This window comes from Tyto alba, unplaced genomic scaffold (assembly GCF_018691265.1).
Source record: "Tyto alba isolate M040663 unplaced genomic scaffold, T.alba_DEE_v4.0 Super-Scaffold_41, whole genome shotgun sequence".
NCBI lineage: Eukaryota > Metazoa > Chordata > Aves > Strigiformes > Tytonidae > Tyto > Tyto alba.
This window is the reverse complement of record NW_024881317.1, coordinates 4,842,932-4,869,543: the sequence shown is the minus strand read 5'-3', so window position 1 is coordinate 4,869,543 and position 26,612 is coordinate 4,842,932. Positions and strand designations below refer to the sequence as shown.

Genomic DNA, 26,612 nt, shown 5'->3' with positions numbered 1-26,612 from the left:
TGTCTTATTGCATAGTTCTGTCTGTAAAACCATGCAAACTATGCCAAGAGGGTGTAGCATAAACAGAACTGAGTCGTTTCACCCTGTATAAGAGCAAAAAGCCTCTAGAAATACCATCCCCTTTGTGCTTAGGCGTTTCACAGGGATTTACCACCTCTCTGAACCACAAGAAAACCATGCCATAAAATCCCCCTTTGCACAAGCATCTGATACAACCAAGCCGCAGAGCAGAACCTCTCCAGTTCTTCGAGTGTCCTGGCTCTCTGATCCATCTAGAAGCTACTGACTTGCTGCTACAAGGGGTTAGCAAAGCACAGCCACTAACAAGCACTACTAGCACTGCAGTTTGAGGAGGCATGGCACGTCCAAGACTGCTTGCACCATGCAGCATTCACGCAGGGGGGGCAACAAGAGGCCCTTACAAAAACTCCTGCGCTGGGGCTGGAGTGTGCACGGCTGTGTCAACACTCACATAATCTGCGAGGTTAAAAATAGTAGATTCAGTGACAGTTGCAGCAAGATTCTTCTCACTATTCTTATCTATGCTTCCCCACAGCAGTCTACCTCCCCCACCTGTTCTGGAAGTTTTTGTATGTCAGTACACTCCCCTCTCTCTACAGAAAGGTAAACTTATGTTCTGCCCATAATTTTAGTTGTTTCCAAGTGAAACTAATTTAAAGAAAAAAGTATCTCTGCATTTGTAGCCTACCACGTGAAATACACTGAAGTGCAGTTCCTGGCTTCCCTTCTTGCTTGCTTTCAGGCAGTACCAAGCACAAGAAATACACTGAATTCCTTGCAGCAGGTGGACTTTGCTTTCTGGACATCTTGAGTTAATAATGTGAGTTAATATTAAAGTATCACAGACCAGTCGGTCTCCATCAGCAAGAATTTGTGCTGTCTAAAAAAATACTTTCCACTGGCACAGACATGCCAAGAAACCTGTCTTTAAACCGAATCTTTTAGCAACCTCCACAAAAAAGAGGACCCCCTATTTTAGAAAAGTTTTCATAAGGTGCTTGAGCAGGCAGTTGTGTGAAACATGCTGGGGATGTACAGCAACCTTCACATGCAATTTCAGGGCTCTTAGCAACTCTGTTACAAGCACCTTTCTGGCCATTCAGTAATTTTCTTGCTACATCCCACAGTGAGAAGTGGGTTATCAGAGAGCTGGAGTGGGGAGAGGATCTCTGCCTGCAGACCAGGCCTCTGTGCCTGCCAGAGGCAACACACGCCAGGTTCAAGGCTGGCAGCAGTTGTCAGGTTACTGAGTGCTGCACAGCGTCTTTACAGCATCTTGGGCAAATGGGATGGAAGACAGGGCAAGAAGCAAAGAAAACATGGAAAGAAAAAAGCACCACAGTAATGCAGAATAGGTTCCTTGAATGCCAAATGCACACACACGGAACAACGGTGAAGATTATTCCTGGAGCTCCCTACTGTTATTCCTACAACAGCCTATTTGAATTTCAGCAGACTTGGGTGTCTGTCCTAATACAAAGACAAAAGAAGCTGAAAGGGAGCTAAAGCAAGCCACAGTAAGTTTCTAAGGTCAGTACATTCAATTGTTTGGGGTTTTTTTGTTTGTTTGTTTGTTTGTTTTTTTCCATTTTGGACAGAGTCAGTATGTTTTATACACAACTGTATCACCAAAAAAAATTAAAAAAAAAATAAAAATATGTTCCTTAATTCTGAGTTCAGCCCTGTTCCTTGTTCTAATGGAGACAAGTAGATAAATTCTAAGGAAGACTTTTATTCTGCACCTCTACAATACCAGGCTAAAGTCTTTGTGGCCATAACTAATGTGTGAACAGTTTCTTCAGTAAAATCAGCACAAAAAAGGCCTTTGCTGTTACACACTGGTGCAAAGATTTGCTCTGCCAGACGCTAACCAAATTCTCCCAGCTCATAAGCCAGTTACCCTCAAAGCAGATTCATCCAGTAGCAACACCAGCAAGCAGAGGAGGAGGAGGAGGAGGAAGGAGAACAGGCTGGGTGGGCTGCAGTAAAGAACTCTCCTCCCATCCCCCAGTTCATACCACACACGCCCCAGGTTAATGGGGAACTGCTAACACAATCTCCTGCTGAGTTCCTTCTCACTGTAGAGGTGTTTTTTTCCTATGGACCTGGGGATCTGACCCCTTCACACAACCTGTTCTTCCTCCATTTCTGCCTACTTCCCCCCCCCCCCCACATTACACAGCTCTGACCGTGTTAAACAATCTTCAGTCAATCCGACTGCCAGAAATTCTCCACAGCATCATGGAAGGGAAAGAATGTGAAGCTGAGGAATCACATGGCAGCTACACCTCCCCCTGCATGTACCACCCACCCCCCTCAAACAACAAAACAACACTGCCTGTCATCTGAAACCAAAGCCAGCACTCCAGCCAAAAAAGCTCTTTTCCTAAGAATCCCAAGCAGCTGAGGCCCTTAAGTGATTGTATCCCTTCTGTGGGCCTCCAACAAATTTCAATAACTGCAAGACACAGTATTTCCTTCCCCAAAGCCAGTTTGGGAAGTATATCAAAGTAATAAAGTCTGAACAACTGAAACTGCTGTACACAAAAGCCAGCAGAAGTATTTCAACAATGTAAAGCTAAAAACTGAAGCCTGCTGCACTGCACACCCTCCTCTGCTGCAAGGCTTTGTATTGATTCTAGGGGCAGGCGAAGGTTTTTCTGCGTACTACTTTCTGTGCTTACAGGAAAGGAAACTGTTAGCAGGGAAGATTTGTTTATCTCAACGTGATGAGCGCTGTGACTCAAATAGCACATCCAAAGCTGCTTCAGACAAAGGAATGATATATTCATTTATCAGTATGCTGAACTGAAAAGTTCAATTCCACAGAGTTTACGCCCAATACATTTCAGCTCATCCTAAGCTCTTTTTTTGTCTTTATACTCAACAGAACCAGTCTAAGCAGAGGAGACAAGACTTAGGCACAAAGTCTTCTGCTGTACCAAATGTTACTTATGAGCTTTTACTAAATATAAATTTATTCAGGAACACACAAGGTTGGGGTTTATTTCCTTATTAGAGGACATAGTCCAAAGTGAGATTCTGGCTACAAGCAAAGTTGTTTTCTGCTATGGCTTAACTACTGTAAAATACTAGATTGACAGAGACCGCTCAAGCCGCACCTCACGTTACTATCACTCATTAATAACACCTCCTGGGGTAGATAGGGCAGAAGCGGACACTGAAGGGATCAAAAAGCATCACCTGTGCACTGAGAACAGTGGTAACTGTTGACACTTACAGCATATCAGGACAATTGTCTGGTTTTTCCAGCAGACCTCCTTCCATCACAAAGCGGAGCACTTGTTCATTGGTCATGCCTTGGTACGGCTGCTCCGCTAACGTTGCAATCTCCCAGAGTACAACACCGAAAGACCTGGAAAACAAATAAGAACTTTAGAAAGCTGAGCAACCTTTACAAGGATATTTTTCTTAGATGATGCTGAACAGGTAGGTGTCCATGGGTATTTTCTTTTACCAAAAAACTCCAATTGCTCGGAAAGTATGCAACTACAGTGATAGTCACATCACCTAGCATAAGCAAGTGTTGACTTCAAACGCTTCTAGTCAATGGTGAGAAAGACTGCCAGTTCTGAAAGACTCTTCAGAATGGCCTCTGTAAGAAAAGGCTGGTAGCATTACATCTCCACTTTTCACACCATAATCTCCAGCTCACAGTTGGTCATGATTATGATCATTCAGTGGTCCAGCATTACTTGATTACACTGGTTCTGTACAGGTCAATCAGGAAAAAGACCACCACAAGCTCATTGTATTGACCAGAAGGCCCCTAACTCAGAGCAGATTTAAACTGTGAGCTTGCCTGGAGAATCAGCTCCCGTCTCATCTCCCTTTCACATGGCTTTGAGTTCAGACTTTAGGAGCACTGCAAGGTGGGAAAAACAGTGAAGAGGGGAAAAGGAAAGATGCAGGTAAGGAAACAAATTTTTTTAAGTTATCTTCTTATCTCTGTGCTTCCTGTACAGAGGACCTCATGCTGGATAGACACTCAATCATTAAAGTCTGCAAAAAGATCTGAGTGTGGCCAAGTGTGGAGAACCAAACCTTTTAAGTAGGTGAAGAAGCTGCAGAGACTGGTTATTTCAAGTGAGCTTAACAAGCCTCCCCTCCACGACACAGAAAGCGCAAGAAAAAAATCTGTACATTTGAAAAACTAAACTCAAAATCTTCATGTAACATATCTTAGGTACTCCTGATAGCCGTTGAGAAGGCAATAATGCAAAACTGTAAGCTCTCATTCCAGTGCAAGCTGCTTTTCATCAGAAATAGTTGAGTCACACAAATCCGATTTAAAAGCTGCCTTTTTCCCTTACTGCTCTAGCAAGCCGAGGGCTAGACAGCAAATGCACACCACCACACCTGTGCATCTCATCTGTCTTACCACTAAAAGCAAGTAAACAAACCAACCTCTATTCCCCAGGCACAAAAACACTTCTTGGGTAATACTTTCCATTTATCCCTCTGCTTTGGTTTCTTCCACATTCTAAGTCAAAGGTGCAAAGTAAGGATCAAGGCATTTGATATACAGCAGCAAGCAACAAAACCAATTTTTGAAAAAGACATGGAAAAAATGTGAATGTTTTTCAGCTTCTTTTATCAACACCTTAATTTGCTGCTTCAGCAGAAAAACATTTAAGGCCCCTGGAGAAACTTGTTACCCCTTTTGCAACAGGTATGTAACTATGGTCTTCAAATAGAGCTTCTAGCTCCTTCCAACTAACTACAAAGGATAGCAGAGTGAAAGAAGTAGTCTGTCTAATAATAGGAATTGATTAGTGGCAAAAGAAGATAAGCATAGTTATGTAATTGGGTAGTTTGAGCGTAAGTATTGACACTTTCTAAAAATATCTCCATTTAAAACTAGTTTATCGAGCAGACATGGCTCAGATTGTCTGTCCTGCACTGAAGAGTTATCTACTTTTAGAGCTGATGTGCAAAGAAAGAAAATCTAGATGCTGCCTCGCCTTCTGCGGCTAAAATGCTGAGTCAAGTTTAGAGAAAAAAGCATGGTTTCAATAGAGTATTGTTATGAAAACAGGAGTCCAGTATTATTAGCTGGTTATGGTAGAGTGGTTTTATCTTTCAGTTATCCACTGTATCTAAAATGATTTGCATCTGGAGCCAGAAGCCACAAACAGAATTGCAATTGTTTGCCTTTCAAGGGAGGGAAGAACAGAGGGTCAGCTCAACATTTTGGTGCCTTTGAAGTTACTTTGATCACTGCAGGAATAATGAGAACAAGTCTTGCACACCTACCAGTCATATTATCATAACAAATAAACTTATGTTGCCCCTTCAAGGCAACTACCAGCTCTGAAAGAATGCAAGATGCTAAAGATGTATCTATAGAAATATATCCTCACCCTGAACAGTATTACGTTAATTTTAAAGTGTGCTTCCCTAACTACAGCAAAAACAGTCTTGTCTAATTACCTCATTCTTCAGTCTGAACAGCAATAAAAGAATGAATTGCTAAAATAAAGCTCCACCCTTCAAAACCTCCAGACACTCTTTTTGCAGTTTGCCATTTCACCCTTCAGCTTATAAATCTTGGACTCTGACCACTCATACAGTTTTGTCTTTTTGACATTTTGGCTTCTAAAACTCATCTCGAAGAACATGGAAACAGATGTCACAATATCCTACCAAAGAGGCAGAGAAAGCAATCTCAACATTTTTTACCGTTTGATGAAGATAAATGGCCCCCAAAACAGCCAAGCTACATAGTTTACATAAAGCAACCTCAAAATCTGAACCGATACAAGGAGTCAGGTAATTTTCCCAGCATGAGGCAGCCTTCAATGTACGGTGTTTGGACTAAAAGTTATTGAGAAGTAAACAGCAACGATCCTTTTAGCCATAAGCAGATCAAGTAAATAGACACTTTGTCATGACAGTGATAAGTCAAGCTCCACTACATTTGGAATTCTGATTGAAATTTCTGAATCTATAGCTGTGGATACATGAGGCAAATGCAAAAGGAATCTGTCAAGATTTTACTCCTCCTGCTCTTAAGTTTTCCAACCCTATAATCAGTAAGCTACTTTCATGGAGGTGACTTTTGGCTAAGATATTTCGCTCAGACTGTCATGATAATAAACTATTATTTGCTCAATCCTGCTTTGGACTGAATGACCAAAGCATGCCCAAGCTTGTTAACACTGAAGGGAGAACTCGCGTACTTCCTGCAACAACTAAAGCACTACTTTACTTCTGATGCTTGATCTGGCATCACATCTGTGGGGGTTTTTTGTCTGAGATTTCAGTTATGTTTAAACCATGATGTCACTTAACAGTTATAGTATAAAAGAAAAGTGTGTATGGAACGAGTGCAGTATGTCACCAAAGCTGAACACCTGATCCACTGTAGTCCACTTCTGATACAATAGCTGGAGATGACGGCTGGACTTAGAAGTTACTGTTGTGTGGTAAGAACAGGCAGGTCTGCCAGCTCTTCACTCCAGGCTCATTCAGTTCTGGGGATTTTCTAGTGATATATTCCAAATTTCTGTCTGCTTCATGAGGCCATTACAAGTCCCAAAATTCTTTTACTGCAGGGGGGACGGCCAAAAGCATGCCTGCGCTGTTCCATCAGACAAATGGCTGATACAGGGCTTCCCCTTCAACTCAAAGTGTTTATTTTAATCTATTTCCAAGTTTGAGGGTTACTGGATTCATAAATAAGTTACTAGCCGTATGAAAAAAAAAGCTGAAGTAACATTATAGTGCTTTGCTTTTTCATTTGCTACATAAACCCTCTTATGAACCTTCCACTCAAAGCTGATGCTGTGGACTACAGTTCACTGACTCAAAAATCCTCAAGCTGTTTAAGGAAAATGCAGTTTACTACTAGAATACCATTTCTACTGACTTCTAGACATTTGGAGGCAAGCAACTGCCAATTCTGTAGTAGATCAGCAGTAAAAACATCTTGTTAGGAAGGCAGAGAAACCATAAAAGACATCAAGGTTTTGCCAGTACACGTTCATCTTCTGCCAAGTCCTCCCTACCTATCTGCAAAAGTCTGGGGGGAGGGTGTGGGGGAAGAATTGTTCCAGAGTATTATTTCTTCTAAGAGGTATATTTTGAAATTTCCTGAATGCCTCTATTAACAACTTCACAGATACAGCAACTAGGCAATGTGCTTTTAAAGAAAAAACTATTTCTGCATCTTGTGGTATATAAAACAAGCAAACAAAGCTCCAAATGGAGAAGGATATACACAAGGGAGGACTCCCAAGAAAAAACCTGCTAGTGTACACAAACCATCTGCGGGAATGTAGAGTTATTTACACAGAAGGTTTTCATAGAAAAGCAGGTCAGCACTATGAACCTTTCTATATTCTTGGCAACTTTTAATGCTTTTCTTGAAGGAGGGCAATTTGAAAAATGACAACTTGCTCTTCCAGGTGAAGGTAATGGTTTTCACCACACAACTGATTTTACAACCCACAGCAGGAAACATGCCACCACCTCCAATTTTGGAAATCCATTTAGCTCTGCTCTCTCTGAGAACAGAATTTAACCTCAAGAGTTCTTGATTTTGCACTGGAAATATGAAATATAAAGCAACATGCTTCACAGTGGAAAAAGAGAGTTACCTTTGAGGACAGAGGAGAAGCAGTACACTTTCTTAAGTCTACTAAAACAAGAGAAGAGAGAAGAAAAAGAGGGGCTAAACCAGTTTTTCAGAGCCCCGTTTTTGTTACCAGACATCGGAGTGCGTTGTGAAGACTCCATCTTTCAGTGATTCTGGGGACATCCAGCGGACAGGCAGCAAACCTTTCCCTCCTTTACGATAGTAATCTGTCTCGTAGATATCTCTTGTCATGCCAAAATCTAGAAGGTATAAATGTTTTGAGTTTGCATGATAGAAAGATGAACATTTCGCTTTACTACCAGCTACTGTAGCCAGCAGAGAATCACAGTTTGGTGCAAAGAATCTACAATCTGTTACCATGACACTATTTTGCAGGCCCTTTACCTGAGGCCTTCAGGATGGTTAGCTTCCCTCCCAACAAAACCAACCAACATTTTTACCACTGACTTCAGTGGGTGAGAAGTCTGAATCATTTAAATATATTAACGTGAAAAGTTCCAGAGTTAATGCGCAAGCTTTGTAGTAAGCTAAGTCTTCTGAAGATCATCTAGTTCACTAATCTGTTCTCTGAATTCAATGGTTTTAGTTTAAAGAAGTGTAAAGAACTCCTTTAGTACTCAATACTATTGTCTTTAATTGAAGAATCTCACGTGTTGATGGAAATTCTTGTCTCGGTTTTTGGGTTTTTTTTCCTCTCTACAAAGGTAATTTCCAGTTCCTGTATAATATTCCATCTCTGCTACAGATGATTAGGTTATTCATGTGCCTAACACAGACCAATATTAAAGACATACTTTGGGTTACATGCATGTTCTTAGCTGTAAATAAATAAGCATTTGCAAGATTTGGGTCTAATAATGTTCATCTCCTGACTGCAACTCAGACTTATTCCAACAAATTTTTTCTGTACAACCAGCTTGACTCATGCAAAACTGCTGGAACTCAGATTAGCCTATTTAAACCAGTTACTGTGTTTTCAGACACTAACCAAAAAGTTAATATATCAGGTGGCATCAACTCTCTTACGAATATTAAATGCTGTCTGCTAACACAGCAGACCTAGGGTAAAATCCATTTTATCAATACAGACCAGTAGTTGCCCCTTTTTTTCTGGGAAAAGTGGAGTGCAAAAGAGAACAGAATTCCTCCAGTTCTCACAGTTGTTATTACGAGTCTACGGATGTCGTTATTACCAGGCTTGGATGAGTGACCAACCACTGATCCTTCTCATTCCTCATCTGCTAGGGACACGGGTACCCTCAGTGATTATGACTAAAAAGCCCATCTGTGCAGCTATTCCATCACTCCCACACACCAGGGTGACTTTATCCTGGTTGAATGGAAAATTCTTTAAAAATGTAATGCAAATAAGAAACAGATAGCAACGAGCATAAGCTAGTGTAGCATAAAGCTCTTCCTCTGAGATCTAAACAGTCTGAGCTGGCGTCTTCCAGTCAAGATGCTCCTAAACTGCTTCTACATGAAGGGGTTTTCAATACTGGTACACAAATGAGAGCAGTGCAGCATATTTTACAAAATGCTTTTTGGGGTAACCATGTACCATGTTAACGGGAAGAAATGGACCATCTTCAGTTCAAAGAATTGTAACACAGGCTGGTGAGGGGAGGAGGAGTGAGAAAAACTGGAATGGGAAGGATTCAGTCAGACTTTCTCCGAACCTGCAGAAAATGCACAAAATCCCCCAAAGATCTTATTTCCCAATTAACTGACTCAAAATGAAATCATTTTTTCTTTCTCCCAAATGACAGGATTACTTACACAAATTATCAAAATAGCTGAGTTAAGCTCAGAGAAAAAGAATTAGTTTCTTACAGCAGAAGGCTGTTGCTATACATGTTACTTTAATATGCACAACTTAAAAACAGCCAAAATCTTAAAATCACTCTCTCTGGAGAGAAGTCTGAAAAAACTCATCTGACACTACTTTGGAGGGATGGTGAAAGGAAAAAAAAATGTGGTGTTCTAACAGCAGAGCAGGAGAAAAGCCATTCTGTTGTCTGGAAAGCAGAACTCCAGTTCAGACTGGAAAGCACCCAGCTGAAGTCAAGCCTTACATTCCACTTCCAAATCAGATACACTTTAAAATAATCTTAAAATTCTTATTCTTAAATCAATAAACAGGAGGTGGAATTATTTCTGCGCATTAACAGAAAAGCGAATGACACACCAGTGGTAACTACGCCATCCACCCAGATGTCTGCAGCATCTGCACCTCAAATCACTGCTTCACTAGCTCTTTTTAAACCCACATGCTATACTATTTCCTCACTAGAACAACGGCAAGTAGAGGTATTCCAAGAGTTTCAACTCAATGTTGACTGCTCACAGGTCTGAAATCACAGCAAGCCTTCATAAGGAACATATTTCATTCTGCAGAAATTTAAACTAGAGCTAAGTTTTACAAGTCTTTCAAACAGCTTTCAAAAAATTAAAATGCTTTCTAAGAAGAAAGATGTTTTTAATTCGTGTAAAAATCAAGAAAGCGCACCTCCAATTTTCACTGTGAAGTCTTCTGCCACCATGCAGTTTCTCGCAGCAAGGTCTCTGTGAACAAATTTGTTGGCGTTGAGGTATGCCATCCCATCAGCAATTTCTCCAGCCATCTGAATCATCTTCTTCAGAGTTGGAGGTGCCTGGCCAGGATTATTCTGAGCGAGATTAAGAAGATAAAACAGGTAAGGGAGAAAGAAAAAAGTAACTATTTCTATATCAAGCTGTAACATACTGGTTTTTAAATTTTTATTTAGGAACTCATGATTACGTACACCATAGGATCTGCTTAGTGGGAAAACAAGCCATACCAAGCTGGGTTACTAACAGAATTCCCAAATAGCTCTTTTATAGCAGGCCATTCTGTTTTGGAGAAAACAAGCCAGAAAGACTTTTTGCTATAAGGATGTTATCTTACACCTATGGAGTTTAAATGTCCATCCTTCTGCCACACAAGTTCTGAGGTACAAAGCAGAGGGCTTATTTTAGAGATTTCTACTGTTTTACCATCTTCACAAACAACCAGAAGATGTTAAATTATTTCATTTCCTATTCCCCAGTTCTCCATAACCAGATGTCTCTTGAATTGCTTCTATTTGTAAATAGGAGAAAAGCTTATGAAACAATTTCTTCTGAAGCAAATTCACTCTTTGGCATCCTTGGTTGTATGGCTTCTGCCATTCTCCATCTCATAGGTGAAGGAGTCCAGGTATTTAAACACAACCATTAAGTCCCACCACCACTTATGAGTACGACTTTACCTAAGCTTTACACCACTTGGATAATCATCACTGACAGACTAACCAAAACCACAGCCTCGTAATACTGAATTCTGCCAATGACAGAGTTCCTAAAGCACATAGGTCAAGTCACTGAACTTTATCACATCCCCATCCAGAGATTAATTGTTCCCCTACCCACCTTCCATGGGAAGTGTTGATGCCCAGTCCCATCATCCCTTTCAATCTGTGCTACTTTGTGTTGAGATAATGAGCCACACCCACTACCCCCCAGGCTCCCCAGAGCTGAATGCAACATACTCTAGGGGAGCCAAGGAGATAGAACCAAGAAAGCCTAGAAAAACCCATGTGAGTTGAATCCCCAGGGGGAAGGGATAGGTATGGGAGCTACATGGATAAACTGTGGGTAAAGCCAACGATCTGGCAAGCCCTCCATCCACACCTTATTGAAGTATCCTGCCTTCTTCCTCATACAGCTCCTCCCTCAGAAGACTTCACTCAATTCTACATTGCGCATCAAGGAAGACAGGGAATTTAGGCACAGGCCTATCCCTGACTGCTCTGGGGAGCACCAGCATACAAGACAGAAAAGCCAAGTACGGAGCACTTAATTTTGGTAATTTCTATACAATGTCATTGTGTCTTTTTATGAAGTTTGTTGAATTTGACCAAAACTATTTAATATAACCTGAAACGTTATTAATCAGAAATGCCAGCCATGCCTTTAAGTCCACAGCCCTACTGGTATTTTCTGAATGCTGTATTCAGTATGACTGCTTTCGGTATCCAATCACTTAAGCAAGCCGGTCTTGCTACATACAATGCCATCCATTTATACCACATTCATTCTCTTGTGCATATACTGTGCTCGTGCTTTGTTCCTTTCAGTTATTCACATCAGAATTTCCAGATCAAGGGCAAAAACTGCTGAGCTCACTTTCTACATAGTCAACTGATTTCAGTGGCAAGTGACCTATGTGTTATCTTTAATCTTCAGATCCTGTATCTGATGTGGCAATTTTAGCTGTTAGACTGATGGTCTACATATTAGAGATGCATATTAGCAAAGAGATTTTTATTTTCCAACAGAGGCAACAGGCAGGATATATAACATGAAACAAGCATCCTAACATGCATGCTTCAACTAGCCAATATTTTAACATCTTGATAAGAAATTAGATCAGATGAGAGATTTAATTCAAATCTGGAAAACAGGACTCAGTAGCACAAGAAGGGAACTATTCCATGCAGTACACTGGGCTATTTGCAATAGCTACCTCATGAAAGAAGGTGTTGCAGATCACAAAACAGCTCATGTTTTGCTCTTACAGCTTAAGAAGAAGAGCAAGAAAGGCTAATTGCCTGCGGCTTCTGATGTGTTGTTGTTTCTTTCAAGATGATTCTAACTGAAGAAATGAAAAAATGTCCAGCAACTTATGACTCACCTCTGTGTCTGGTCTCAGTGATCTCAGGTAACTTTTGAGGTCCCCACGTGTCATCAGCTCCATGATAACCAGAGTAGGCTGGCCCTGAGAAACAACACCAAGCAGCCGAACCTGAAGACAAAAAAAAACCATTCAGTTACAAATACAGGTAACTGAACTACAGCAATCATGTTGATATGTAGCCCCAAACACCCATGAACCTGTGGGAAAGGTCTTAAAGGAGATTTGGTTCCGACTCTCTGACTCCTATTTCACAATAACATTATAAAGCTGCACAGAGTTGAAGCAGTAAGTTCCCACTTCAGTCAGTGAAGACATGCCCTGAACACCCTCATGCCAATAAGACCCATGGCTGTACGAATCACAGCCTTGATACATTTTCATGACTTACCACATGGTGACAATTGAACTCCTTCATCACCGAGGCCTCATTTAAAAACTCTATCCTCTCACGCATGCTTGCAGACTCGTTGACAGTCTTGATGGCCACCCTGGTCTCCGGTTCATCCTTCACCACTCCCTTGGCTATCCCCTCGTACACCATTCCAAAGGAGCCTTGCCCAAGCTCCCGACACATTGTGATCTTCTCACGGGGCACCTCCCATTCATCTGGAACATACACTAAGGAGAGAAAGAACAGGCCATGATGTTCCTCTTCTGCAAGTGGTGTGACCACTCATCGCTTTATGATACCAACTGCCCAAACAGTTTTAATGTAAAAAACACCAGACAACACTGAGACCTTGCAGGATGTATGCAAATAGTCCATGGTCTTTCTCATATAGAGACAGGTAGATGCTTGGCATCCAAATAAATCCTAAAGAAATGTGTACATCAACTTGAAGTGGCCTCACTATGGTACTGACATAACGGGATAGAAATAAGGAAACTCAAAGCACAAAACCAGGGGGGGAAGAGGCTTGAATCAATAATTTAGGCTTGAGCTTTTCCTGGGATCCTTGGTTTTCTAATTCTTCCAGACAGCATCAAACATACTTAATCATCTGAATCAGTTTAGTGTCTGCTGTATTCTCTACTAACAGATTGATTTTATGACTAGAGAGAAACAGACTCTCTGATCTAGTAGGCTCCTTGCATGAAACTATTCTGATCACTTGCACACACACTGTTGCACCAGTTAAGGCAGAGCTTGCTGCTGCTGCTGCAAACCTTTGATCTGAGGCAGGAGAGAGATCTCAAGGTGACTGCCAGGAGGGAGGACTGCCTCGGGCAAGAAGACATCTGAGTAGTCACTGGTGCTGCTGCCTATCAGTCACCAAAGGAGGGGACAAGTTGTGTCACATGCTCTGGATGGGTGAAATGACAGGATGCAAAAATAGAGGATTATAGCATAAGCACTGACAGACCTTTAGTCTTAATGGTGCTGCTATAAAAAAATTACAGAAATAGTTCTCTGCCACTCTGGCTAAACCCGTTACCCTCCTGGGGGCTTTTGGAAACACTATTGTGGCATGTAATATACAGCAGTAGCACCAAACTAAACCATAAACAGAAGAACTGATGCCTCAAGGAAATTCATCTGATGTTCTGATTTCCTCCTGCACTTCAAGAGCTCCACACATACATAATCCATACAGCATGGGCACATGTTCATTACAGACAACCACACCTCTATGTGTGCGTGTGAAATAAATTAATTATCTAGCAAGTAGGGTTCCAGTAGGAACATAGTTGCTTTTCATATTTTATTGTTTTTTTAAAGCAATTCATTTAGTCAGAAAACTGAATTTCCAAGGTTCTCCATTCCAGAGCAACCACAGCACATGGGCCTTCTGCAGAGCTGAGGATCCCTGGACTGCCAGGCTCATTCAGCTCCTGCTGCTGCTCAGGGACAGCCAACACAAGAACTGCCAAGAAGTTCATCTACACCATTAGCAGGCACAACCTCCTGTGATACTGAACTACTGAAAAATAATACAGACGTATAGAAAACAAAACCAAAAAATCCATGCTGTTTTCTAGGAACAGCAATTTTGTTTTAAAGAATTTCTACTTCCTGCATAGTTTTAAACACTTAAGCATTATCCACATTGTGTCTCCCAGAAAAAATTTTAAGAAATTAAAGATGTCCCCCAAAACCCGACATATGACTTCAGAGCTACAATTATTTCACAGTGTTAGCAGAGCACTCAACACAAATATACCAGCTGGGATCTAAACACTGACACAGTCTAATACCTCTAAATATTGTCATTACCAAACATATACATCAGTAACAAATGCATTCAGTCAGTTCGAAACTAGCTTTAAAAAAACTGTTCCAAGTAGGGAAAAACGGGCTTATCCACACCCCAGATATTAAGAGAAACAAATATGGATTACATTTAACATCCGTGCTCATTTTAACACAAAATTTCTGCATGTGATACATCTGGAAGCTCACAATATTGCTTTTCTCTTGCTCTAACTGTGAAAAGTTGTTGAGGAGTTTTACTGGGATAGGAAGAGAGGATACAGTAACACTTACAAAAAACAATACTATATTCCATGTGAGAAGTACATAGAAACAAGCAGTGGATTTGTTCCGATAGGCCAGAACAGGGCTTAAAAGGGAAAACATGAAAGACAATGAATTCATTAATACTTCCTTAATTTCAGTGAAAACATGACTGTAGATGATGAGTAGATGATAATCTGAAAGTGAAACTAATGCATCCGAATTTGCCTCTGCTAAATAAACTACAGAAAAAATTTCAAGAACTCCCCAGTTTCAGTAGACGGGTGGCATTTACATATTATCAGTGATGGATTCCATGGCTGTGCTAATAAAACAAAGAGACAAAGTGGGTTTGCAACATCCTTTTTAGAGTTTCATACCTTTCAAAGTCAGACACAAACAGAATCTATGAAAGTAAAAGCTTCAGAAGTGTAAGGCCACACTTACCGTCTGAAGCACTGAAGTACTCGGGGTTCACAGAAGCATAAAGTACTCCATTGCCCAGTCTGTCACTGTTCCTGTTGAAAGATTTTTTTTTTCTTTTTTAATCTTTAAATGCAAGTAAATTTCAGACCACCTCTTCTACAGCTTTTCCACTGTTTGCTCAACCACAGAATATTATTTACAGCATGTGGAGAGCTTTTCAGACAGAGGGGACAAACCACGTTCTTATTTTACTTCACATAATCAATGGGAAAACAGGACAGAATAGCTTTCCCAGGAAACCTGCAGTCTTCTCTACACCAAATCAGCACCAGAAAAGCTTAAACACAAGGTACTGTCAGCTGCTGGGTAAACTTCCTTTAAGAAAGGCAGCTGTATGGTGATACACCCAGGAGACCTGTGGCTGAGAACATACTTTAACATCATCTACTGTGGGAGAGAAGTGATTTAGCAAAGGACAAGATTATTTTTAATGGGGAATTCCATTCAACTATTTTATAAGTGTTTATTATTTTAAAAATACACACACACCCCATCCATACTGCCCCCATTTTACTGGGGTGATTTTCAGAAGACCTAATTATTCAGCACTGTGAGAACTCTTGCAGGAGGCAGGCTGTAGAAATAAAATTAACAATCAGGCCTCAGAAAATCAAAGACAAAACATTCCTGTGGGCTAGAACAGTTTAAAGAAGGATGAGTTATCAGGCATTTCACCTAGGAGAGCCCAAGGGAAGCCCAAGCAGGTATTGTACTTCACTAGCTACAAAGCCCTTTCTGGAGTGCTTGAGGAGAACTGGCACTACTGTCTGCACACAAATGAATTAGAGATGGAAATAATGGGATACTCAATGAGCATAATTTATGAGTGTAATAAAAAAACCCCATACCTAGAAAGCTGCAAGGCTGAACATTTGCACTGACTTCTATTAAGTTTTCATTACGTATTTCAAGTAAATAAATCAATTTTAAAAATCACTAGTTACAAAAAACAAAACTGAGGAAAACAAATTAATAGAACAGTCCCCTAGATTGCTCTGTCCAGGATGTAACTTTGTAAGTGGATGTAAAGACTTCAAAAAAACCTCTAGAATTTGCAAGAAAGCAAATTAACCTAAATCGAAGTAAGTCTTCATGATTTATATTGACCTGTATTTCAGTCAAATCTTCTGGTTATATAGATGCAGTGTCTGCCATCAACGTCCCAGTGGGTATGTTCCTGACAAGCCTTCCTCTTCCCTCCCAAATATGATACTGTAATAAAAAGCCTCTTCATATCTCAAGCAGCAGCCAGATGCTTGCTGGTAACTCTAAACCACCTCCTTTTACACATCAACAAGTCAGAATCTACTTTAGTTTCTGAAGTCCTCTGAATGCCATTTCCCTTTTTAATTTCTAATTTACTCCACGGGCACAGATTTGAAAATAAACACTCCCTTCCTGCATTTTTAACCACAAGCATATACAACTCACCTCTTTTTGTTAAAGACGTACAGCATTATCAGTAATCCTCCAATGATGAGCAGGAAAGCAATAGGGAGCACAATTATCAAGTGCAGGAAGTTTCCATAGTTTGCTGCTGCAACCAACAAGAAAACAACTGTATCAGGGTTTCTATAAAATCTCCATTAACAAAGAAACATTCAAAACCCACTCAGTATATTTCCATACAGGGAAGAAAATCAAAGTACTCATTTTCTTGTCTGATGTGGAAAAATGTACTCAGAAACAATTCCTGACTGCAGATGAGTGGAACAAGAAAACAGACAGTGAAAAGCATTAATTTTGTACATAACAATGTCTGTCTGGGGTTTGTTTTCACAAAGGAAGGACCTGCATTCCTCAGTGAACAATATGTAATTGTTCACTTGCATATTTCCCTTTTTTCCACCTTTTGTTCACCTTGCATTTGCTTATATTTATATTCAGAATGTACATACACTGCTCTTAACTTCAAGTTCTTCAAAGTCCACACATTACAAAACCAAAAAGGAATAAAAGATGGAGTTCCAGTTTTCTGTGGATACATCTGCTTTACAACTAAATAGAGCAGTTATTGAGAGGGTCTTGGGACACTACAGAGGTTTTATTCCAAAATACAAATTACTCCTAATGTCAGGACAAGCATCACCCTTTCATCAAGATGTTATCTTTATCAAATGTCACTCAGAACCAGTCATATGAAAAAGCATCTTGATATTTAAAAAAATCCTGCCAGCCAAAAATCTAAATAAATTATTTCTGTCTTGTATGATTTTGCAATTTAAAGCAGGTTTGCCTTACTGCCACAGGTTTTGTACAATCCAACTCCATGTTGTTACAGCTAACGTTGCATTCCCAACATAGTTGTACATCAAAGGAAGCCACAGTAGTGTGTTCTACACACTCACCACCTGGTTGCACCTCTCATATATACATGCATACAAGAAAAGGACCACATCTCAGATACACCTCCTGGTTGTCAACACTTGCCAAAAACACAACAGAGAGCTCCCAAAAGCAACAGGCACATGTCTCATATGCCCAGCTACATACATAAACATCAGGAGTTATTAAAAAGACAATAGTTCCCAGTTTCATGCAGCCAACAAACATTTGTCTTACATTTGGGCTGCACATAGAAAGAGACTGGCTCAGTCCATGACCCATTTCCAGCTAATGAAGTGGCCTGAACTCTAGCAGAATAGTTTCCAGGGTTCAGATGAGTGAGTTTAGCTCCTCCAAGCTTCTTGTATTCCTGTCTGGAAACACATTCCCGCTTCTCCTAAAAGAAAAAAGCAATTTACAGTTCACTTTAATACCTCCACATTCCATTATTACTGAGAAAACAATACAGCTGCAGAATAAGCTAATTTTTATAACTAAAAGCCCCATCTAATCAGTTTTTCTTCAAATACCTTAAGGAGATATGTGGAATTCAAAAAACTGTCAAAATAAACGAAAGAAAGGAATGGCATGCTGGTTGGTGCTGGGTGTTTGAAATGACAATTTCTATCTTTGGTCTGCAGCACTGCACAGAAGCACGTTAAGAAAGATCCCATTTTGCGTATAAATTAGAGTTACAAGCAGTAACTCTTGATAGAGAAATGTCTAATCCTCACCTCTCCATGCTGCCCATATTTGATTTCATACATTAGTATCAGCCCATTTGGATTTGCAGGTTCTAACCACTTCAGGTATACAGTATTTTCTTCTTTTGCTTCCCATGCTACCGTTCCTGGAATGTTATCTGCTCCCTCTGTAAAATATTTACAAGTGATGTGAGAAGAACACCTATTACTGAAACAGGAACTTATGCAACAATTGAGAAAAATAAAATGTTCATATTATTTCTTTAGGTACCAAACCATTGCAGTAAGTGCTATTCAGAGATCCAGAGAACAAAATGCATCGGCCAGGGGCCTGTTAGAGAGATGAGCAGATTCTGAACTGCTGGTTGCCAAAAAAACAGTGCAGTGTATACCGCTTCACCAGGTATGGGCTCTGTGTTAGTCACCGTGGTCTGTGTGCCAAAAAATCCGCTTATCAGCACCTGGTTCTTCCTTCCCAACTTTCCACTACACCAAAACAGTGCAGACAGCTATTCCTACCACATGGCTGTAAAACAGCAACCTGTCTGCAGATGGCTGTAAACACACAAGATGCCCCACTGACATCCCTCTCCTAAAACATCCAGTCTTAGGAAATCTCGCAGTTTAAAACCGAGTCTCATCAGCAATTCAGATACTGCTTTATCCCTATTTCATTCCCAATAATTTTCCGTGTTTTATTCAAAATCTAACAGGAGTATGAAAAACATTTAAATCCAAGAAAAAAAGACAACTTTTTCAAAAATACAGTTGCTAGGTTTAGAAGAAAACAGAATTGTTTAGCCTTTTAATTTTCAGACCCATGTGCTAAAAATCTGGGAACACTTATTTCCTTTTCCCTGATCTCACAGATTTCCTTATTTCCTTGAAATAAGCAATACTTTTTGCTTTTTTACTGACACAGCTGGATCTGGATTGTGATAGTCTTTCCTTCCAGAAACAAAACAAAATTGCTACCATTCTGCATCAAATATTCCCAGACATCTGCTGGAGTTAGAAGCTCTTTGCTGGATGCATCTGAACTTACACTAAAATCATCTCTATTCTTCTCAGAAGAAGTACAATCTGTAAAAGTCCCACACATGAGTACAACATTCAATGCTTCCTATTTGAAGTACTCTAGATGCCGGCAATTGGGCACAAAGCAACACAGTACTCCTCCTGTTTCCAGGCTGGACAAATGCATGGTCATTCTGTGACAGAAGAAACATTTGGCAAACATTCCCACCAGCAAAATTCTAACATCTGCAAACAGTTCAGAATGAACACAGCAAAACTAAACATTAGCAGAGAAACGCTCCTGTCTCCATTCAGCGTACAGGCTAGTGAAGAATAAAACCTTTCAACCCACCATGTCTGTGGGTCTCACCTATATCACTGGGAAATGAATTCTCTCATAATTATCTCAGTAGTCAATGCACACACTTTTCTACCTTCCTCCAGATCACAGGACAGACTCAATACATATCACTCAGTACACACAAAAGACCAGTCGAGAACATAAAACCACTGTAACAAAATTTAATATAGTTCCAATTTATTTTCTTGCACAGAATTTTTTTATTATATGCCAATGTTTTTCTAACTGATTTTGGAGACTTTCTCTGCCTCGAGATTGATCTCTTCCCAGGAAGTAAAACAAAGCTATATACTTGTGAGAGCATACCTGAAGGCATGGTTCTTGCAAAGACAAAGTTGGAAGCACTACAACCGAGTGTGTCAGCTTCATGGTTGCAGCTGTGAATATCAATGCGGTAAAGAGTAAAAGGCTGGAGATGGGAGATCACAGTTCTCTCCTTGCCATCCACTTTGGTCTCAAAGAACGGGTATTCCACCTCATTCTCCTCTGTGTCAGAAACATTGGTGAAGTGATCTGTCCCAGTCACATTCCTGTTTCGAGTGGCCAAAGTGGCATTTGCAATTCGGAACACATCTCTCCGTTTCCGATCGGGTCTGTGGAGCAAATGGGCAGGTACAGAAAAGGTCTCTTAGACAAAATACACTTTTTCTCCAGCTCCAGAAACACCGTAAAAAAAAACAAAAAACAAAAAACAAACAAAAAAAAACCACACACACAAAAAAAAAACCAAACAGTAAAACAGGCAACTGTGCTATTAAAAATGTTAAATAAAGGAAACCACAAAACAAAACAAAAGCTTTCTCTTAATCTGAAACTGCAGCATATCAGCACATCCTATTACTCTCTCTTTTGGTCAGAAACCAATCAAAACTCTGAAGCTCACACTGAGCCCCAAGATAAACATGCAGACTTCTGACCTCACACTGAATAGCAAAAATGGCTTCACTGTTACTCAATAAGCATCCTAGATTTGTATGTAATGATAGTAATGTTGATGCTTAAAATAAAAATCAGATGTTAAAAGCTGAAAAGGTCAGGGGGAAAAAGTGTTTGGAAGTTTGCTAGATTAGCAGAGCTCACTCTCATTAGGCTTAACTTTCTTTTCAGCTGCAATAAAATTACAGAAGTTTGAATGTATTGAACTGAGAAAAGAAACCCTGGAAGGTAGCTGAAGATCATGAATGTCAACCACCACTACTGTGTGGTAATTTGTGTATCTCTACTCCCACCCCAACAGAAGCTCTCCAAAGGAAAAATCTCCTAAATGAGAAAAACACAGTACTAATATTGTGTATAGCAAAGAGTTCACGGAGCAACTTTGCTTTGCCTTACAGGCATCAGTATGAAAATCATGCAGAGTTAAAAACCTGAGAATTTACAGCAACACCACTACCTTCTCAAGTCTAAGAAACCATTGTAGTGGACAAGCCTGAGTATCAGTACAAGCATCGATATGAAAACACTCTTCTGAACATTTGGATGATATTAGCTAACCAGCACAACATTGCTACAAATTAGGCTTGTCACTTGGTCTTGTGCCAGACTCAAAGCTGTTTTGCACAGCAGCACTTGCTAACACCACAAGGCAAGCTGGCTTTGCCAGCTCCTGCTCTCCTAGGCTCTCAAGCCTGCAGGACTGCTCACACCTGGAAAGCAATGCACCAGAGGAGCTAAAGAAGAATGTCAGAAGAGCCACACTACAACAACTGGCTTGCATCCTATCTCACCTGAAATCACATAGCCAGTGCCCATTTAGCACCTGGTCAGTGCAAGGGTTATCAAGGACAAAGGTGCAGCCTTCACAATTTCTATCAGAGAGCAAGTAAACCAGGCAAATAAGGCCTCCCTCACACACACAAGCAGGAAGAAAGATGACTCAACAGAAGTTAATTCACTGTCAAATATATCGTCTTAGTACATTCAGCCACAAAACAGCATGCTGCAGAGAGAGCCAAAAACAGGCTGACTTGGTTTTGAAATCTTCTGGCAGAGGTTGGATTAAATTTTTTTTTTTTAGGAGTTCACTACAAAATTTTCCAAAATCCTTTTACTATGTCTTGAGTAGTCGTTTTGACACTCTCAGATGCCATGTAAACCACAGCACCAAAATAAATGAAGACAAGGCAAAAAACTTCCAAAGTTACCAAGAAATTGTTTTAAGCAACATACAAGTGAATGTCTTAACTTGTCAGTGGGTTATGGGGGAATTTCACAGAAGATGTAAGCATTTGCACCTCCTCTACACTGGTATTTGTGGAAGTTACTAAACCTATTTGCCTTGCCTAGGATGAGTATTCATTTACTGCTTTAACTCAGTGGAAAGAACAAACTTTTGAACCGCTAAAAGCACAGGGGATGCCTAGCACTGAACTGATGAATATTCACACAGTTTTTGTGATAAAAGCAGTGGAAAATAAAAAGTTCATTTTCAGTCAATCACAAAAGCATGTGCCAATGTAAGAACCCAAAAAGCATGATTTTATCTATCACTGCTTTTATGGGATGCATGAAGTTTCAACTCTGGTGGTATTGGGGTGTGGGGAATACAGTCCTACCTTGCCTTTGGGGAAAAAGATAAAGCAACACAAAACTTTTTGGTGAAAACTACAGCCATGCCAGGAAGACAAAAAGACTTGCAGGATAACCACAAGGCAAACATGATTAAAACATCAAGAGATTTGACACCATTGCTTTTTGGTCAAGCAGCTTCCTGTTTTTTGTGAAAGGCAGACGTAAAGACAAAAAACAAACATCCAAGGAAATAAGGAAAAGTCTAGAGATAAAAACATGAAAATTAATCTATTCCATTAAAGGAGAGGAAGGAAGAGAAATGCAAGAGAAAAAATGAAAAATAACACTATAAAAATTAAATCAAAATTAAATTTAAAAGAAGAGAACAAAAGTGGTCATTTAACATCTAAGCTAACTGTTCTCATACTTTTTGGCAATTTTAATGTTACTTCTCAGACGCCTTCTACTGAGACTACTACACAACTATACACTGAGCCCATCTCATCCTGCTCATTAGAGACACTAAAAACTCAAAGAGTAGCTTACCCTCCTGTGGTTGTGAGTGTCTTTTCAAGACTAACCAGAGTCCTAATGTTTGAAATCTACCTCACCACTGCAGTAATACACATGGGGTTACCCAGAAGTTGCACACAAGATGAGATCAACAAGCTTTTTAAAAAACCTTAAAACTACCCAGTCAAACATTTTCTCACTATATTACATGCTGCATCTCTTTTGTAACATCCTGGAGACAGGTAGAACACCAGAAAGAAATACTACTACTGAGGCTTGCATTAGTACATTAATTAACTTCTTCCTGGGAAAAAGGAAAAAAAACAAACAAACAAACCAGACATGAGCAAGTAACAAGCTGCTTAGATTTGTCCCATGGAGACATCTCACTAGCTCAAAATCTTTATTTTCCCTGACATACTGCCTCTTTAAAGTTGCTTAGCTATGCAGCTATTTCTGAGCATTGTACCTTATCTGCCCTTACTGCTACAAAACACACCCTCATGACAGAAAGTTAAGAAAAAAGGGAAACGAACAAGCTTTCAGGAAATCCTTTGTGGACTGGTCAGTTTATCTGTTACTGTCTGAGTTCAAGGTTTTAAGAGTTTCCTTTGGGAGCGAGGGAATGCAAGAAAATATGGGAGAGGGTAACACATTTTAAATGAAAAAGCTCTGGCAAAAAAAAAAATTTCCTTTGCAACAGACTTTCAAGTAGTATAGACCTGACACATGCCTTTCAAAACTCATTGCTGTGCTATTTCATAAAGCTCAAAATCAGATCACATTTACAGGATTTCCACATTGCTCAGGAATTACAGGCTGGCCAGTTGCGGTGGCTGCTACTTCTCTGTTCCTCAGCTTTGCTGCTGGTTCTCAACTTCAGTAGGAAACACTGCCCAAGTTCAACCACAAATGCTAAATGTGACTCAAACACTACTCCGATACAATACTTATCACTTCCAAAGAGAGGCAGTATTTAGTTCCTCATTTTTTGGATAAAGCTGAAAAGCTCTGCACATATCACCGTCCCAAAGCCAAACAAGTCAATCCAACATATCCTTGAATAAAGGTCCAAAAAATCACAATGGAGAGCGATATAAACAAATTTTAATGAGCAGCAACACCACACTTTAGAGGTCTCAAACACAGGACCTCACCATAAATTCCACCTGCCAACAGAGACAATGAGACAACAGGTACGATTGAAATCCAATTGCTTATAGACTGTAACGTAACAGTTATACACTTTGTAGTAGGCTCCAGGATCCAATTATCTAAAGCACACCATATATGAAGGATAAATTGGAAAATCAAGGATCAAAATCACTAATTAATTCAGTAGTATCTACTCTGTGTTGCAACACAAAATCATTACTATTCCACTTAATGTGTAAGAGGTAGTGTTTATCATGGAAGACTGGGCATATTTAATACTCCTCTGCTACACAGACCCAGAAAACCAATATGCCTTTGCAATTAGTGCAGTGAGAAAGGAAGACCAGTTTCAATTCTGCAAGGTGACTACGTCCTCAATTTCAAAGGAAAATAAATCTTCAGATTAGGAACACTAGCACTTAAATGGCTATTTAGAGAAAGATCACCTCTGAAACCCTTTGTCTGCCACATGTTGCTCATCTTTGAAACCATTACAGACGAAGAGCTCCTCAAGCAACTCTTGACTCTGAAAAGAAACCATCACTAAAGTTCTTGAACAATATATGTAAGAACCATTACTATTAGCTAAAATTGAGAGAAAAAAATGAAAATTAGTGAATAAGAGGAACTGTAAATTAAGGCTGTGGATGGTCTCACATAAAAGAAATACAACATTTATGTGGTTTAGGTGTTATCTACATATGCTTTCATGTCCAGGAAGCCTTAGCTCTAGGAAATATTAAAAAATGAAATTGTTAGCCCCACTTGCAAAGAGGAAGTGTCCAAAATCCATTACCTGGGGACAAAGATGGAGTTGTGAAGAAAGTTCTCAAAGACTTTCCGGTACTCTGCTTCCTCCTTCTCCGCTTGCTTTTCTGCCTCTGTCTTGGGACACGCACAACAAGGTCCTTTTTCTCCCCCACAGCCCTCTGGTTTAGTGGGTTCAGTAGCTTCCTCTGTATCAATGGTCCCATCAGCATATCTTCGAATTGGGACTTTATCTTAAAAGAAAAGAACGGAAGCAGCTTGTTTCTTTTCTCTCCATGTTATGAATAGAGCAACAGTACAAGTTTATCCATTCCCTTATACTTGCTGTTATTGACAAAGGAGTTGTGAAGCAGAGCACAGGCTTTAGCTCATCAATAAAGCATACTGGCAGGTAGGAATCTCAGGCATTTCAACACAACCAAGTTTTGCTTTCCTACCTTTGGAGCAGTAATTGTGTCTGTAAAGGTAACTGTCCTGAGGTTGCTGCTGCCACCGTACGATGTAGTATGAGAGGTTGCCATTGGGAAGAGAGGGAGGATTCCATTTCACAATCAGTTGGGACGAGGAGTTGGATGCTGAAATAACATCCAAGGGAATGGATGGCACTGGAGGGGAAAAAGTGAAAAAATTAAGGTATTTAAATCTAGAGCATTCGACAATGTCTTTCAGTTCAAGCTTTTGAAGTGAACCCCAATCCATTTCTATACTGCAAGAAAAAACACCAACCTATTTCAAAGGAAAGATTTCCTACTTAAACCTCAATAACAACGGCTATTACAGGTTCAACTGCAACCACGTACAGTCCCAATCTGAAGTTGTACTTAAGTTTACCTTCACCAATGGAACAAAGTCTGAAATACAAACTCCAACAAACTCCTGTATTTCCCAGTGAAAATAATGTTTGAAAAACCACAGAGTTTAAATTAAAATCTTAATGCTGCTTCCATAACTACTGAAACTTTCTAGCATTATGCACGTCACCTGCACCTAAATTCAGTTTCTGCATTAACAACAGAACTTGCATAATAATATAAAAGGCACACACGTAGCATTATCAACCTCTTACTGAAGAGCCCAGGATCTCACCTGCAGCATTGGTTCGTATATATACAATTTCACTTTTTGCTCCATGAATATGATGGTTTTCCATCATTGTGAGGGTAACAGCCTTGACATAAATGGCATATTGAGTCCAAGGTTTCAATCCCTGCAGTAGAATTCCAGGATTGTTCTCTTTGTTTGGTGGCAGGTCAACGTCGACCATGTTCCAGCTATTAGAGCCACATGCATCTTGTCCATCATACTCTGTCACATTTTTGAATGGTCTGAAATATTAAAAGAAAAAAAATCGTACAGAACAAATATTTTCTTCTAAAAATTGTCATATATTTATGAGAGTGCCTCACTTCAATGTTGTTCAATGAAGCAAATAAAGCTTACTCATTTTCCATAGAAGAATAAAAGAGAATAAAATTCGTACTTATTTCCAAGTACTACAAAATTCAGAGTTCAGCTTTAACTGCAGGTCTTACCTTCAGCCACTAGCAATAAGGCAAAGTTCTCCAAAATACTACATTTACCTTTTTTTACCCAAAATACAGTGAAATGCTTCAGACATATTTAGGCTTTAGCTAAACATATGAAACAGAAGCAACTCAAAACAGTTATTGACAGTGGCTGAGCTTTTTACCATAAAGAACTTAAACTTCCATGACTGGCCTTGACCAGTCCAACAGGCTTTTTTTCCCTTTTTATTTCCACACAACACAAACACACTTATATAGTCATATGGTCCTACTTTTCCTAAGTTGCAACACTGGTGCAAGTGCATATAAAGTACTACTGTTGTTATTAATTACTATACACTCATCAACTCTAAGTTTATTGCATCACAACAGACGTGTACACCGTCATGATATACTTTTTCAAATGATGCTGAACATTAACAGTTTGTACTTCTGTCTCTCACAGTTTTG

General features: G+C 39.8%; 1 protein-coding gene across 4 annotated transcripts in view; it reads right to left on the bottom strand.

Moving 5' to 3' along the window:
• The window catches only part of IGF1R (insulin like growth factor 1 receptor), a 194,459-nt gene that overhangs the window by 10,897 nt on the left and 156,950 nt on the right, over positions 1-26,612 (bottom strand). For 2 of the 4 annotated variants that reach the window (XM_032994257.2, XM_032994260.2), the window contains exons 8-20: positions 25,723-25,961; positions 25,074-25,241; positions 24,665-24,869; positions 19,996-20,282; positions 18,342-18,478; positions 17,845-18,004; positions 16,714-16,816; positions 15,244-15,314; positions 12,730-12,959; positions 12,339-12,449; positions 10,152-10,311; positions 7,752-7,881; positions 3,263-3,397 (exon numbers count right to left, since the gene is read on the bottom strand). In XM_032994257.2, the coding sequence (XP_032850148.1) occupies positions 3,263-3,397; positions 7,752-7,881; positions 10,152-10,311; positions 12,339-12,449; positions 12,730-12,959; positions 15,244-15,314; positions 16,714-16,816; positions 17,845-18,004; positions 18,342-18,478; positions 19,996-20,282; positions 24,665-24,869; positions 25,074-25,241; positions 25,723-25,961 (2,136 nt within the window). Of the gene's footprint in view, positions 1-3,262; positions 3,398-7,751; positions 7,882-10,151; positions 10,312-12,338; positions 12,450-12,729; positions 12,960-15,243; positions 15,315-16,713; positions 16,820-17,844; positions 18,005-18,341; positions 18,479-19,995; positions 20,283-24,664; positions 24,870-25,073; positions 25,242-25,722; positions 25,962-26,612 lie in introns of all 4 variants that reach the window. The other 2 variants (XM_032994256.2, XM_032994258.2) reach the window with 1 other exon arrangement.